Here is an 18,001-nt window from a genome sequence, read left to right as displayed (position 1 = left end):
AACTTTGTTAATCTGAACTGTGTTAGTAGAACTGTGTTTATCTGAACTGTGGTAGAAGAACTTTGTTTATCTGTACTGTGGTAGTAGAACTTTGTTTATCTGAACAGTGGTAGTAGAACTTTGTTTATCTGAACTGTGGTAGTAAAACTTTGTTAATCTGAACTGTGTTAGTAGAACTGTGTTTATCTGAACTGTGGTAGAAGAACTTTGTTTATCTGTACCGTGGTAGTAGAACTTTGTTTATCTGAACAGTGGTAGTAGAACTTTGTTAATCTGAACTGTGGTAGTAGAACTGTGTTTATCTGAACTGTGGTAGTAGAACTTTGTTTATCTGAACTGTGGTAGTAGAACCTTGTTTATCTGAACTGTGGCAGTAGAACTTTGTTTACCTGAACTGTGGTAGTAGAACTTTGTTTATCTGAACTGTGGTAGTAAAACTGTGTTTATCTGAACTGTGGTTGTAGAACTTTGTTTATCTGAACTGTGGTAGTAAAACTTTGTTAATCTGAACTGTGGTAGTAGAACTGTGTTTATCTGAACTGTGGTAGAAGAACTTTGTTTATCTGAACTGTGGTAGTAAAACTGTGTTACTCTAAACTGTGGTAGTAGAACTTTGTTTAACTGAACTGTGGTAGTAGAACTGTGTTTATCTGAACTGTGGTAGTAGAACTTTGTTAATCTGAACTGTGGTAGTAGAACCTTGTTAATCTGAACAGTGGTAGTAGAAATTTGTTACTCTAAACTGTGGTAGTAGAACTGTGTTTATCTGAACTGTGGTAGCAGAACTTTGTTAATCTGAACTGTGGTAGTAGAACTTTGTTAATCTAAAATGTGGTAGTAGAACATTGTTTATCTGAACTGTGGTAGTAGAACTTTGTTCATCTGAACTGTTGTAGTAGAACTTTGTTAATCTGAACTGTGGTAGGAGAACTTTGTTTATCTGAACTGTGGTAGTAAAACTTTGTTAATCTGAATTGTGGTAGTAGAAGTTTGTCTTACTGAACTGCGGTAGTAGAACTTTGTTTATCTGAACAGTGGCAGTAGAACTTTGTTTATCTGAACTGTGGTAGTAAAACTTTGTTAATCTGAATTGTGGTAGTAGAAGTTTGTCTTACTGAACTGCGGTAGTAGAACTTTGTTTATCTGAACAGTGGCAGTAGAACTTTGTTTATCTGAACTGTGCAAGTAGAACTTTGTTTATCTGAACTGTTGTAGTAGAACTTTGTTAATCTGCACTGTGGTAGTAGAACTGTGTTTATCTGAACTGTGGTAGTAGAACCTTGTTTATCTGAACTGTGGTAGTAGAACTCGTTTATCTGAACTGTGGTAGTAGAACTTTGTTTATCTGAACAGTGGTAGTAGAACTTTGTTTATCTGAACTGTGGAAGTAGAACTTTGTTAATCTTAACTGTGGTAGTAGAACTTTGTTAATCTGAACTCTGGTAGGAGAACTTTGTTTATCTGAACTGTGGTAGAAGAACTTTGTTTATCTGAACTGTGGTAGTAGAACTTTGTTTATCTGAACTGTGGTAGTTGGACTTTTGTTTATCTGAACTGTGGTAGTAGAACTTTGTCTAACTGAACTGTGGTAGTAGAACTTTGTTTATCTGAACTGTGGTAGTAGAACTTTGTTAATCTGAACTGTGGTAGGAGAACTTTGTTTATCTGACCTGTGGTAGAAGAACTTTGTTTATCTGAACTGTGGTAGTAAAACTTTGTTAATCTGAATTGTGGTAGTAGAAGTTTGTCTTACTGAACTGCGGTAGTAGAACTTTGTTTATCTGAACTGTGGTAGTAGAACTTTGTTTATCTGAACTGCGGTAGTAGAACCTTGTTTATCTGAACTGTGGTACAAACTGTGGTAGGAGAACTTTGTTTTATTGCACATTCAAATTGCGGATTATATAATGTGTAAAAAACTTTTCTACTTTCATGTCATAAATCTTGTTCATTCGGACTATCAAATCATAAAGAAGCGTTCATTATTCCGGAATGCACCTTAAAGCGTAATATCCGTAGACCCTAGACCCAGAATTTACATTTGCATGGTATGGATGTAAACAGGAATGCCTCATCATCATTGTTAGTCCAGAACTCTTGCAAATCCAGACTTTTGTTCGTCATCAATAATTCCAGGACTTTCGAGCGTTAAACTAAATTCGAAACAGTACAACTGTTTACAAGTACAAGTACGTATAGGTCAAATTATAACGGAATGTGGGTTAGGTTTATGGAGCGAGACATTCCGAATGGACAAGGGTCAATGGCAGACGTGATCCCAGGAGTGAAATCGTACACTCGCTATTAGATTAGCGTATTTTAGGTGGGATATTGGTCAATGTATGCATAAAGATATATATAAATTTGAATGATTAATAACTCATCCTCGATATCCAGGGGTTACCCTCACTTACGTCTACGTTCTCTGCAGAGAGCGGAAGTCAGTGTAACTCCTGGTTAGCGCGGATGATATTCATAGAGATTATTGCTGATAATTTGTTCATTTGAGGTTCTCCGTTCCACTTTCCAAAACTGTAACTATACACTAGAAACTGTTTTTCGGGATGACCATAGCTGTGATAAATCATTTCTGAAAAGAAAACTATACTTTGCCGGACTTTTATGAAATAAACAGAATATAATCAACAAAAATGTTCTGAATGTAAAATTTCAGCCGCGCTAGATTGAGATTCGAACCCTGAACCTCGTATTATTATACTGTCGCGCTAATCGACTGAGCTACTGTGCGACGGTTATATTAGTCTCGTTCAACCAAACGCTTGATCACTTGTAATTCAAGACTCGGCGTAGATCGCGCAGACAACAAGAGTCTGGTTGAACGAGACTACGGTTATATCCAAAACGGAATGGAAGGGTGTGTGATTACTGTGAATATGAAAAACAAGAGTGCGATGGGATATGGATCATTAAAAAATCAAACGCAATGAATGATAATGTATTTTTGTTATTAGATACATATGCTAGTTTGGTTTATCTTAGGAGTCTTTCCTTATCAGTACTGCTGGTGAAATCACGAAATAATTGCTGTATTGTTGATTACTGAACAAGAGTATAAACACTTTGTATACATGGAAATAATATAGCTTCCATATATACATCCTTATTTATCATAACTGTACATCAAGAAATGATATTCAGCAGACTCTCTACATTCTGCACTCCCTCCCGGACAGATGATATGGTCCAAGTTGTGACCGATTTAGACAGGGTTCACTATATCAAGATTGCCGTTTTGCTCAGGATTCATAAACACAAAGTACTATGTATTGTAAAAAAGGTTTAAGATATGATCTACCTGTCGTACTGTGTCTAATACGTAACATTTATGCAATTCTTATCCCTGTACAACGAGATCGCCCCAGATGCTTCAAGGTTGGTTAGAGCTAACCTCTGGTAATAGAAATATTGAAGTATGAGTACAACAAAGCCAAGAACTACTGAGATCATATCACCGGTACAGATACGTTTAGACAAAGATGATTGATGTGTGTTGAGGATTTCGTTCGATTATCGCCTTTGTTACTTATTTAGGACAATGAGTATCTTTTACTAACCACTGGTTAAAGCTAACTAGTCTTTGAGCAACCGGCAGATACATGTACCCGTACATATAGTTGACTACGTGTCACTAAGGTCATATAGAAAGCACTCTCTACTGACCACCCCAACATTTAAGCTGCGTCTTATGGACTTTTAAGCAAAGTTTAAACACGTTCAGTACATAATTGTTCTTAAGCATTAAACAGCATTCTTTTCCGTGTTATGGTCCTACATGTATAACACGGAACAGGATTGCAGAAAAAAATTAATGACGCGCGTTAGCGCGATATGATTATCTGTCTGCAATCTTGTTTCATGTTATAGGACAATAACACGGAACCGAATGCTGTTTTATGCTTATATTTACAATTTTAATTATTTTTTATTTTCATTTCTAAGTTCACAACACACTTTTTTAACTCTAATTTTGCAGTGTTTGTTCAAAAGGTAGAACAGCCAACAGAATTGCTCGCGGAACGTTGTCTCGCTTCTTTTCCTGTAAAAAAATACATTTCGTTAAAAAAACACAAAAATCTCAATGCTATTCATCAATATATTCAGTTCACATTTTATAATAGTTTACATAAAACGGTGAATATCATTGAACCATAATGGATTTTTTGCTTTTCTGCTTCCTAATGCGGAGGGGAATAGCGACCAGGTACATTGTAGTTAGTCAGACCCGTGGATATATCACTACGCCTGTGTGATGGTCTCATAACATAGCCTTGGTAGTGTAATATAGTGGCAATGCAGAGCAAGTGTAATAATTAAGCACTGAACTGAAGTTCGATACTTATATTTACGTTTTCTCTGCCTCTTATGTTCTTTTTTAACTTATAATTTATATTTAAAATTAAAAATGCCCGCCTTATCGACAGTCCACACAATTTCGTTCAATTGTTGGAACAGCGTATTGTCGCGTGCTGATTGGCAAACAAAGTAGTACTTTGAAATTTTAACAAACTTCAATTTTATTCCACAATTCATTATCAAATCCGACCTTGCCCTCCACGAGGGAGCTAATTTTGGAAGTTAATTCGAGTTTTTCTCTTTGCTCATTTTGTAAAGAATCCAGGCGTGAATTTATTTGTTGATTGTATGGTAACCTGACAACAGTCGGTAGATTCTATAACAGCATCGTTATTTGACATGATCTTGCGACTGAGCACAGGTTCGTTACAAATGTCTCAAATGTTTATGTGTGCTGTGACTCATATCAGTAGGTCTGTAACATATGTGTCAGTAGGTCTATAGAATATGTGTATTTCAGACATTTATAACGAACCCCTGTTGATCAGTGCAGTGTAACAGACGATATTTCTGATAAATTGCATGAGCGTTAACATTGTTTCCATTGCCGGCATTGGTGATTTCAACCGATGTGCATTTTGTACGATATTGCAGACCTTGGTCTTGTTTTCGTTGTAATAAAAGTGTTTTTTATTTTGTTTTTCATTTTGCACATAAATTTACTATGACATTGTCAAATCTCACAATGCCCAGCGATATTTCAGCAGCCGTCATGTTTATTTATATTGTATATTGTAGTTCCGTTCAGTGTAGTGTTGTATTAATACGCTAAGAATTGTGTCTCGTCATGCATGGTAATTAAAGTCCCATCAACGACACAGCTTTCAAAGAGGCTATATAGTGTCAATGCCATGCAAATGTAAATATTATGTATTATTGATTTCGGTATTAATGTTTTATGAAGGTTTTGAAACCAACTGTTAACACTTCGAATGTGACGGACTAAGCATTCTTACCCTATGCATGCAAATGTACTGAAATATAAATAGGGTTTAACAAAAGTATTGATATCAAATAAGGTTTGGTTTGATGTCAAGTCGAAAGTTGATGTTCAATTAACTCAAAATCGATAACGCGAAAATAATAAGGAACCTGTGTCACACATACTCAAAACGATGAAATCTGACATGAGAAAATACAAATGTATATAAAAAAAAAAAAAAAAAAAAAAAAAAAGGACAGGAGGTAGATACCGATGTTGTGATACAAAATAACGAGAATGCCGTCCTTTTGACATATTTTTTTCAGATCTGTTTTTGATGGTTTTTGCCTGTATTACACGCATCTTTTTCCCTGTTGGTATGAGTTAAATTCGCGAAATAAAACACAGGAATCCGAATAAAAGGAGCCATTTCGTATTGGATTTTCATACGCTCCAGAATTCCCTTTCGATCAGTTATCAGCTGTCCGGAGTCAAGTTGATTATATTCGTGGAAACTGAATGTTTTTACTTTAACCATAGACAGGATATACACTTTTGGCGCTTCCACACATATATTTAACACGAAGTAACGTAACAATACGTTAACATTTTTGTCAATAGATTTGACTTTTTAATTAAATGTTGCAAATGTTAACATTTGTGTAACAATTATTATTTTTCCAATTGTGAGCAAAAGCAGGTCCGTGTCTTTGAGTGTGTTTCGAGTTGCCGTCGGCGTACAGTACATGCACAGGAATTGTACAGAATGTTTGGTATACCGGCAAACTGGTACGAAAACGTCAGATGCATCCATTCTGTGAATAGCCATCGTGCAGAAATATGTATTGTAGTGTAGTATGATAGATTTTCATGCGATTAAAGGTAGTGTTATTTATTTGGTACAATGTAGCTATGTCCATGATAGCGTGATTCACGGATGCATAATTCATACAAATGTAGCAGCGATACTCATAGTGGCGCGATTGTTAGTAGCGATACCCATAGTAGTGCGATTCATAGAAGCACGATTTAAAGTAGCAATACCCATAGAAGCGCGATTCATAGAAGCACGATTGATAGTAGCGACACCCATAGTAGCGCGATTCATAAAAGCACGATTTATAGTAGCGACACCCATAGTAGCGCGATTCATAGAAGCACGATTTATAGTAGCGACACCAATAGTAGCGCGATTCATAGAAGCACGTTTGATTCATAGCAGTATGATTGATAGTAGCGATACATTGTGTACCCATAGTAGCGCGATTGATAGCAGCTATTCCCATAGTAGCGCGATTCATAGAAGCACTATTCATAGAAGCATGATTGATAGTAGCGATACCCATATTAGCGCGATTCATAGTAGTGCGATTGATAGTAGCGGTACCCATAGTAGCGATACCCATAGTAGCGCGATTCATAGAAGCACGATTGATAAAAGCGATACCAATAGTAGCGATACCCATAGTAGCGATACCCATAATAGCGCGACTCATGGTAGCGCGATTCATAGTAGCGATACCTATAGTAGCGCGATTCATAGAAGCGCGATTGATAGTAGCGATAACCATAGTAGCGTTACCCATAGTAGCGCGATTCATAGTAGCGCGGTTCAAAGTAGCGATACCCATAGTAGCAAGATTCATAGAAGAAATATTGATGATAGCGATACCCATAGTAGCGATATTCATAGTAGCGCGATTCATAGTAGCGCGATTCATTAGCGCGATTCATAGTAGCGCGATTCATAGTAGCGATACCCATACTAGTGCGATTCATGGAAACCGCGATTCATAGAAGCACGATTGATAGTAGCGATACCCATTGTAGCGCGATTCATAGTAGCGCGATTCATAGTAGCGATACCCATAGAAGCGCGATTTATAGAAGCGATACCCATAGAAGCGCGATTGATAGTAGCGATACCCATAGTAGCGCGATTTATAGAAGCGATACCCATAGAAGCGCGATTTATAAGAGCGATATCCAAAATGGCGCGATTTACGTAAGCGATAGCCATAGTAGCGCGATTCATGGAAGTGCGATTTTTAAAGCAGCAGGCTTCTAGTTCATCTTGTCCAGGCTTACTTCCGGGATCATAGGTCGCGATGGTATATGAAGAAGATAAACTACAATGTAAGAACTTGTTTCTGATCCATTTGTCAGTGTACAATCATTTATGTTTAATCAAATCAGGACCTAAAAACTTGCTACTTCCTCATAGTCTTGCTTTGATTCATGCAAAAAAAGCTTTAAGCAACCTAGTGTAGACTATTGATAAGTTCCATAGATAGACCATGTCCTCTGTGGCTGGATGTCCTCTGTTGACGTTTGTGTGTAACATTGGAATTTGATGTGCATTGTCTACAAACTCATTAACAGCCCCGAGTTGTGTACTGACACATGTGTAAACGATCAGCTGACAAGGTCAGTCTGTACACAAACACGTGTTAATTACTACAGCCTGTGTCACTCTGTCGTTAGTCGTCTCCGATACTAGCTTACATGTACAAAAATGTAGTAATGTTCACGTGCGGTACATATCACGTGTTTTTACTGTTCTTTTGGGGCACAGGAAATTAACAAAATCGAGCCATGGTCGCCGTTTCACCCTCGTGTCCTCTGTATTGTCTTTTCTGTCTTGTCAACTGAATTATTTTGTTAAATGTCCCCTAATCCCCTCTGGTAACCCTTGTCAAAATGGTGTGACCGGATATGGCGCCATGCTGTAATCGTATTTATAGTCATGGCAGGGCTGTAGAGTGGTCCCATCATTAGTCAGGATTGCTGTTGGGAAGACGTCAAACCCGAAAATACATACCCGGGATTGAGGTTGATCAGCATGTGACAGTACTGAGCCATCTTATTGTCGACTCGGCTAGAGTTATCTTTAGCTCAATCGCCAATCAGTAAGCGGTTTGTGATTCTAAGTGCCAATCATGTTGACGAAGACCTTTCAAACGGGTCTTCGGTTACAATTGACAAAATGTCAGGGGACATTTCAATGTGTTTTGACGCTTAGATTAGTTGTTCCCCTCTAACGATTAGACACTACACAACGAGAAAACACTAGGGATATTGTCACAAAACAGAAATGCAATGCGTCGCAAAAGTTGGTGTAGAAACATACCGAGTAAAAACTCATGCATCCTGCCTTTAAATCGCGAGACTAATTCTCGTTCAAACGATAATGTGTATATGTTATGCCATACAGCATGGGGAACCTAAACAATGTCGACTGATTACGAACCGCTAAAGGGCTAATTTGTGCCATTTTTTGCTTATTTTTCTTTTTGAAATTTTAATTCTCGTTGTTTTGTCATTTAGAGGCGAAAAGACAAAGAACGAGAATTAAGGGTTGTTCATTCTCGTCTTCTCATCCCCATACGACGAAACAACGAAATGGCACAAATCCGCTAATGTACGTACAGATGACTACTGGTGAAGACTATGGATTACCATTGGGAGCTATCATCCATGACAAAATGTTCGTATATGGCGCTTGTAGTATTCATTGACATGTTAATCACGGCTGCGTTCGATTCGGTAACTCTACTCCAGGAACATTTTCTCATTTAAATTCGAACTCGCCAGATAGTTTCACGAGTAAATAACAATACCACTGGGTGGATCTGTACCTGCATTCAGTTGGAGTTATAAAGTAGTAGAGAACTAACCTGATATCGTCTTCGTATATAAAAGAGTTTTGATAATTCAAAAATGGAGACGATTCCGTAATGAGCATGTGTTGATGGTTTGCATTGTTCAGACCTCAAGGGTCCCGGCAGTCACAAAACTTCGCTAAAAATAAAGAAAAAAAAGTAATATGTTTAACATAACAGCAACAAATATTATGCAAATGTACACTTTAATCTGTCGCAATTCAGACAGACCCAGATATTTTTTCTGTGCGTTTGTTTTTTGATACATTCGCCGCCATCTTGTTTTTCTCCACTCCTCAGTTGGCGGGGAGCAAACTCATGACCCCTGACCTACTACATATAGTTACACTGTACGAGGGTCGTGTTCTTTTTGTTCGTTCTCAGCTGTGACAGTGTAGTAACCGAGTCTTAAGTAAAGCTTACAAGCGTATCGTTAACATAGCCATTACATGTATAGAGAATAATCATGCCTTTTTCCATATCACACCCAGTATCAACCCGAGACTGCAATATCAGCCCAAGGGCCGAAGGCACGAGGGCTGATATTGGTCGAGGGTTGATACTGGGTGTGATATGGAAAAAGGCGTGTTTTATTCTGTTTATTACATATTTACTAATAAAAACTACTATCTTATGATTTAATTTTCTTTTTGAAATATTGAAAAACGAAAAAAAATCCAAAAGTGGTGTGATATGGGTTTTGCGGGCTGATACGGGTTTTGGGGTGTGATACGGCGGGGGCTTATACGGGTTTTGGGGTGTAATACGGCGAGGGCTGATATGGGTTAGAGCAATTGTGTCGTATCGCATATACAAAAAACCCGTATTTATCAGTAAGTATGTAATAAAGTACATTACTACACTGTATTTTACATATAGCTAACAAATTTAATTAAACATACCCGGAACATGGAACATAGAAAAGACACTTTGATGTAATGGGTTAGATTTTAACTGCCAATACAAACTATACAATTCGATTATTTATCTGTACAGAATGGCCTCTTCAACAGTCTCGCGAGACTGACGAGATCACGCGAGTCTCGAGAGGGAAGCGTTGCCTAGTTCCCGTATACGGTTTATATACATACAAATGTTTATTTACTTTTGATGTATCTAATAACCTCGACCTGTTTCGAGATATTCAAGCGCATCAAGATGTGTGACGGATCACTGCTGTATTTTTATGACATTCTAGTGTCGTTAAATCCGACAGTGCAGCACATGGCGATGTCCTTCATTTCGTTTCATTTAAGTCTTATATAGCCTAATCAATACGCTCCAAAGAGACAACTGTAGTTGAGACGCATTGTTTAATATTGATTAAGCAGAAACCATCAATTGATATATGTATATTCTAAACAGAAGATGTTTCTTTAACGCTTCAACCATCATTGATTTTGATATTTCTTTGTTTTAAATAACATATTTGTTCGACCGCAATATTCTGTTGTTATTAATTTTTACCAATCACTCTTGACCCCATACTGTTTACTGCGCCGACAATCTTCTTAAAAATATTCCTCATTCATGTGTGTGTACTCTCGTCAAGGCCTCAGCCTCATTGTATTTCATCAGTTTCGCCAGTCCCCTTCGTGGGCCCCTTATAGTCCATCACGTATCCTGCAAACTCGCAGAAAGTACAATTTCTATTAGCATTCAATACATAAAATATATTATCAGTGATATGCACGAAATCTACTACTAATTGCGAGTACTTACATACGTAAACGTTGCTATGGTTACGACTTTGGAAAGTAGCATTTTCGAGAGTTTTGGCATCCGTTTTCTATCTTTTATGTAATTAGTGTAATTTAAACGTTATTTACCTGGCGACACCAAGAATTTTAGATTGCCATTCAGTAAAGATTATTCAGGAAAATGTATGATTAATATAACACGAGTGCGCGTGAATGACAGGCACGTGTAATTATTTCATACGTACGTAACGGTGTAGATAGATATTATAGTGTGTATAACACTTAATACGTCGGGCCTTGTTGGAAGAAAAGCGTCAACATATGTTATTCAACACTTTCTTTGTTTTGAGGGACATTTTCTGTGGCACATTGGTACGAATAAAACTCTTTTTAACACGTGTGCGGCGTGTTTCCAATTGATACCGGAAACATCCACTGTTTTATCTACGTCTCTGATGTCGATTGCAACACTTAATCAACAAAAGTGCCTTACTTTGTACAACCGACAATAATAAAAAATAAAATATATGTGTTTTGTTTTGTCGTCAATAAACTAGAAACGATGCTAACTGTTAACACGTTAACTAATTCACTCCTGAAATCTTATAATGAACTATTCCTACATTTGAACTGGAAGAGTTCAAATGTCAATGAGCTAAAGGGGTTGATCCATAAACATGCCAGACTCTACACACTTTCTGTAAGCCGAACTAACAGACAGAGACATGCTCATCTTTGCGATCGTTGTATCGTTGATATAGAATCTGGTCGTATTTTCTTTGTCATGTCGGTTGTCTATACATGAACGACCTGCCTAGGCGTACGTAGCCTGTGATCGTAGTCACCTGAACGAGTCGTTGGAAGATATACACAACGTTATATGAAGCGGATAGTCAAGCATAAAAATGACCGTACAAAATGACGTACTAATTTGTATACCCAGGGGCCGTATTTATGAAAACCAGCCTCATGCTCAAACTCAGATTCTGTGCTGAAGCCAAATATTTTGTTCTAGTGATAAAATAATGAACCATCACATGTTGTCAAAAGTTTGGAAGACTTTTGGAAAGATTTAAATCTGAATACCGTTTTCAATGTTAACACTTGATATTTTGATCATGTCATACAAATGATTTTATCGGGTAACAAGAAAGTTGGTTTGTGAATGGAATCCTTGCTCGAGTATGAGAACGGTTTCATAAATACGGGTCCTGATGTGTCATGGTAGTTTATATAAGTTCCCGTCGTACGTAAAACCGTTTGTTTAAAATGTATCATAAACTTAGTGAATCCGCATAGAAATATTAACATTGAATAACATTTTCTGTGTTTCGAATGCAGATATAGTTTAACCATTACCTGAGCGCTAAACTCAATTCTAGTGTTAATACTACAGGGTAAGTGATCAAATAAATAATCCTTTTATTAATATGATACTAACCTAAACTTTCATCTTTACAGAATCTGGTAAGGCCTATTTCGATTTGATTCAGATTCATAAACCTGCGATCAGCAACCATTTTAGATCGAATCCGGAGTTATTTGCAGGCCGTGCTTAACAAACCACTATCAATAATTCACAGTCTGCTCCAATAAAGTGATATTCCTGCTGTTTTGTAACGGGTTTTCTTTGCTGTCTGAAACATGTCACCAGCATGGTACAATTTGTATTTTTTTTTAATTAAAAATTGTCAATAAATTTGTATAATAAATATAACGATTATATACCCGACATGGATCGTTTAACACACCTGGACGTCTCTGGTCGTCTCCCTGACCCGACTTATGGATTAGCCTCGATGTTTTCTATACACGACATCGTTTCTGTCTACAGTATATACGACGTGTCCAATTGTTCGCTGTCCATGAGCCAGGTTTGCTGTATACATTATGTATGGACACATATGCCAGTAGTAGTATCGGACATCTTGGGTATAGTACTATAAAGGACCTTGGCGGCTATGTGGCCACCGGAGGTACAATAGGTATGACATTTTATTGGGTTCATCCGAACTCTACCCCGGGAAATATCTCTTCGGGAACCATAGAGAGGTCAGTAAGAATTGGACACGACGTACAACTTACCTGTACTCAGTCCTAGCCGGGTTCAGTAAGAAATGGACACTTCACGTGCATATAACGTACAGCCTACCTGCATTCTGTCGTGGTCGAGTTCAGTAAGAAACTAGAGAACAGTTCAGTTGGGCAAATACGTTGTGTTGAGTGAAATAGTCAAACTCGTAGCTGAAACATCACGACGAAGTAAAATAATGTCTAGGGTAAGCTCACACCAAGCTTGTTGTGGAACATCAAACGCTATCCCTAAATGAGCCAAATGAGCGCGAGGAGGGTTAATAGTGCTATTCGCACGTGCGTAACAATTGTATTCTATAGGGGAGAACAGTCGTTCCCCGGACACAGGAATTTCTTACGAAGAGGTGATGTGGCCTGATCTGACAGGTGAACGTAGGTAGCTATAGGGCCACACTGAAACCGGGCATAGCACGTGCTCTCACGTGCAAGTGGTTTATATTAATGAAAGAACACTGTCTGAGTGATCATTAAAGGCGTTCAAAACAAAACACTTTCGTCGATACTGTATTCATGTGTTAATGAATGTGTTTACAAACGGACGAACTTTCAGAAAGATACATTGGTCAGGTTTATTTTTGTTTATTGATATATTTATATATGCACATTTGAGTGACAGATCAGAAAAAAACACCGTCGACGATGCATGTATGTATTAATAGAATGCGTACCCTGTACACGTGCATAGCGGAACCATAGTACAAGATTTGAGTGCGGGTTAACACATGTTGTAGGGACTCTATACACAGTACTAGAAATCGACACGTGTATAGGACAATATGTAGGTTTCACCAACATCAGCCGATCATCACCCCGATATCGTGTCCAACTCTCACGGGATCACATCTGGATATTTCAATAAGGAGATATACTGTCCATCACAGTCGCCGGATTATAATCATATCGTAATAGTTTGTGTTGTTAAGATAAGGCTGGATTAAGTTTGTTCCTGGAGGAGCTTTGTTACCATGACGCTCGCAGCGGCCAGTGCGGTGATAGAAACCGACGAAAAGCCGCGCGCTCGACGAAATACCACTCTCCCCGATTTGGAGGTAAGAAAGTCGATTTTGAAAAATATGCTTCAATTTAATTGTTTCTAGGGAAATTAATGCACGGAAAGTGCAACATAAACGACAATAGTAACTAAAATATGTCGACTTCAAAAACGTAAAACCTCTTTATACTGGCACCATTTGGCGAAAAGTGAAAATGGGAACTAGAAAAATGTCCTAGTGATAAACCGCGGTGGTAATTAAAAGGAAGGCCATTTTATCATCTGGTATTATTATTTGTGTTTTATAGTGTTAAGCAGAAGTATAAAGGAAACACGTGGACTAATACAATGTAGATGGCGCTTATATTACATTCTACATGCGGTTGGTTTAAATATTTGACTCTTTAAGATAGTGATTAAATTAGTTTCTGTTGATGGAAATGGTATAAACGGATGAAAACATGCACCGATGTAGCATAACGAACGGATTATCACAACCTCGCGATGTCATTCTTGATAAGATAACATGTACGTCAATTACATGTGATGTCAGGATTGCTTGTAAAACATAGAGTAAGGGTTTCCACTATTTAGTAGTGTTGTGTGCAGTGTTCGGTAGAGCAGGAAAAGGAAAAGAAATCAGGGGGAATCTTAACCACTTTAAACAAACTTAAAATAAGAATTTTTCTAGTCAAGTTAAATCAATTTTATAAATTTAAAAAAAAATCAATACCCTTTTTCACATCACTCAGGATGCTTGGCATTGGTCTTTGTCCTGAAAAATTCAGATCAATCCAAACCACAGTCAACATATTGGTATATGACACACGATTTATGAATCGTCTTGTCAAACACAGAAACTATGTCAACATAAAGGTGAACGGGTCATAAAGACACCGCAAACAAAACATGAGTGATACATTGAACGACAGTGGTACCCTCCAGGAGCTCTTAGCCCTCGTTCTGTTCTACATTCAGCGCACGTTTCTCTTTCGCTATGTTTACACTTTCGGTACGTTCTTCATTGACACGCACGCGCGTCCTGCACGTGTAGCTTGTTAAACGACACTTCCCTGTGCTAAGGTATCCGTATAATGCACACAATGGTTATTGGAGCAAGGCTATCGGTCCCTTGAGCTACAGAATGTACATGTATTTGGCTCGGACCTGCTTGTCATCTGGAAATGTAATACTTGCTCAAGTACATCAAATAAGCGATTAACCTTGGAAATTATCTTAATCCTTATCAGTGGCGTCTGTACCTGTACAAACGGGCATGTGGTTAATCTTATATGAGAAATATCGTGTAAGTTTTATTGACCTGCTGGAACATTTTCCGTGTGTGACGTCATTAGGTAACGTTGTTATGACTTACCTGGCGCTAATTGAATTATAGTACATTGTTTTGTACGTGTAAACAGAGACCTGAGAATTTCCTACAACTATATTTGATCCTAAACGACGGCGTTCAGAATAATTCTACACGTTTTAGGGGTTAAGACTGGCCTTAGGTAAACCACCAATGATTATATATACGAATTCACGTATATATAAACATGGGGGGGGGGGGGGGGGGGGGGTCACTTTTACCGTTCTCGTATATATAATCAAAGGGGTGTCGTTTTTACTAAAAGTCGATCTCTATGTAGCTGTAACAAATTATCAGGTCCCTGTGTACGTGAACTGTGCCGCGGATGATAAAATATCCATGTACACTGTACTGGTTTATACCTCTCTGAAAATACAGAATATAGTAGATTGAATCTGTGACACGTGTCGAACAAACTTCGATATGTCGAAATGACGTGCAGACAAACTTCGATATGTCGAGGAGATGCGCAAACAAACCTAGATATGTCGAAGTTGTGTACAGGGAAAAACCTCGGTATGTTGAAGGTGTGTGCAGACAAATTAAACCTCAATATGTCGAAATGGCGTTTAGACAAACCTAGAAATGTCGAAGTGTTGTGCGGACAAACATCAATAGGTCGAAGTGGTACACAATCAAACCTAAATATGTCGGAAGTGTTGTCGACAACTTGTATGTATACCTTAAAATAATCGAAGATCTTGTTGATAGTCAATGTATCGATAGATGAGTGTATTTCTTCGCAAGATTTCTGTTGTGAAAAAGTATGCATGAATTCGGTACCTATATGTACCGAGTTCATGGTTTCCACTCAGGGCAATTCCTAGTCTCGTGCAACCAGACTATTTTTGTCTGCGCAAGCTACGCCGAGCAGAGGTCAAGCGTCTGGTTGAACTAGACTAGACAATTCCGTACTCCTCGTACATGTAGGAGTGAAAATAGTGAATACATTGTTTATATATATATATATCTATTTGTTATTCATCGAATAAGGTAATTATTTCACGAATGTGACAAAATATCTGTATTTTCATCTATATGAAGCACACGCGAAAATATTAAATGATTATGCACACGAATAAAAAAAACATGTACATACTCTGTATACGTACGAGTTGCCTTGATGATGATTTTCCAGTCTATATGTTATCCTCAAAACACATTGCCAGTGGTTAGTTGACTTAAACGTGTTTAAAAACCGACCGATATAGCAAATAGGTATATAAAGCGTTACAATTTAAATAAACTTTAAATCCATATGAAATCGAAAAATTTAGTCAAGTTTTGGTTAAAGGTGTTCCATTTCAAATACAAGGGTGCTCTAAATTGTCGTCTTAAAAGAATCAGATAGACACATATTCCTACATTGGCAGTCTCCTAATTACAGGTTGCAACGTGTTTTGTTGTGTGTTTCCTCATTGGTTAAAGTCATGACAGTGTTATATTATTAATGAAAATCAATACGTTTTTCTTTTCATATTACAGTAAAACATACAAGTTTTAATGAGTTTCTATATGTGTATTTTCCACAATACACATTCAACAAATTACAATAGCCCCTCCATCTAACACAGAATAAGCCTCGGTCTGAACATGCTTGTTATCAGCTACACGTGCGCTAATTACCTTTGTCCATCGGAGGCATCACTCACGACGCTTTATAGTTGATAAGTAGCACTGATTTGATTTAGGAGTCAAATAGGCACACAAACACTTCTCTTTTGGGGGAATAACGAACGCTCGTTATGTAGACGAAGATTCATAAACTACATTGTTTGATTTGCTGTCTGTTAACCTCCCAACCATCCCACGCTCTTTGTAACCCAGGGTTAATGACCATGTGAGAACACGGGAATTGTACATGTAATTATCCAATTATGTACATTGTATTAATTGGCCAACAGAAAAAAAAATCATGATAGGGATATGTTTAGACTACAGCGTGGCAAGACCTACTCTAGAACACCCGGGCGTCCACATCGTTTCTGAGATTCGAGATGTATTGTACTTTTTTACGCTTTTCCGGATTGTCTGACACCCCTTGGACCGGCGTTCCGACTCGGGTAATTATCTTCTATGTAATACTTCCGTCAATACTGTCTGGTCGGTTCAAAATATCGCCAGGGCTAGAATTTCAAAATATTTCTCTATGTTCCTCGATGAAAACATTTTTAAATCTGTTCAAGGGTCCTTTCTACAATATGTTTTTGAAAATATGTCGCCTAGTTAAATACCCATTTGAACGGTTACACATATTATTTTTTAGATTTTTCTTAAATCTACTTCATTTTGATCTCGACTTTGGGCTCCATTGACTCGCTGTTGTGGGTACATTAAGAAATATATACAGGGTAAACGTTTCAAAATGTGACTTTAGAGAAATATCTGGAAATTTACACTAAATGGTGGTGTTCTTGCCATCAGAGGAACCACTTCAATATCAATATTAGAAATTTTATTTTTGTAGTTTCAGTATTCTTATAATATATAATGATTCTGTTAGTATTTTTACAGTTACCTTTCGATAAGCTATAATCATTTGTGCAAGACTAGCCATGATTTGATTATGAAAGAATATATGAGATTTTCTAAATCTTGTTGATATAAGCTTAGTAACGTAAAATATTGTATACGTTTAAATTGAATCATTTATATTGACATAATGTTAAGATCAGACAACAAACCGGTGTGTCGGTGAACTTAAAAGGACCACCCTGAAATAATATCGGCAAAAATACTCATGTTTAAAAAAAATCTATTATAATATAAGAAAGGACGTTATGTCAATTAAGTTTTAATTTTAAGAAAGGTAATGATAATCAGGCGCGTAGGTAGCCCCTTTACCTTGTAAGCCCCGACATGGGGTTGCCGAAAGCAGCCCCCCCCCCC

At 37.6% G+C, this 18,001-nt stretch overlaps 1 protein-coding gene across 3 annotated transcripts in view; it reads left to right on the top strand.

Annotated features, from left to right (window-relative positions):
• The window catches only part of LOC110442987 (dipeptidyl peptidase 4-like), a 406,309-nt gene that overhangs the window by 82,784 nt on the left and 305,524 nt on the right, over window positions 1–18,001 (top strand). For 2 of the 3 annotated variants that reach the window (XM_021486902.1, XM_021486898.1), the window contains exon 1: window positions 13,135–13,801. The exons of the other annotated variant lie outside the window; for it this stretch is intronic. In XM_021486902.1, coding sequence (XP_021342577.1) covers window positions 13,718–13,801 — 84 coding nt within the window. In that variant the 5' untranslated portion in view covers window positions 13,135–13,717. Of the gene's footprint in view, window positions 1–13,134; window positions 13,802–18,001 lie in introns of those variants that run through there. 3 annotated transcript variants of the gene reach the window in all.

This window comes from Mizuhopecten yessoensis, unplaced genomic scaffold (assembly GCF_002113885.1).
Source record: "Mizuhopecten yessoensis strain PY_sf001 unplaced genomic scaffold, ASM211388v2 scaffold716317, whole genome shotgun sequence".
Classification (NCBI taxonomy): domain Eukaryota; kingdom Metazoa; phylum Mollusca; class Bivalvia; order Pectinida; family Pectinidae; genus Mizuhopecten; species Mizuhopecten yessoensis.
The sequence above is the reverse complement of the archived record's forward strand: the minus strand, read 5'-3'. Positions and strand labels throughout refer to the sequence as shown.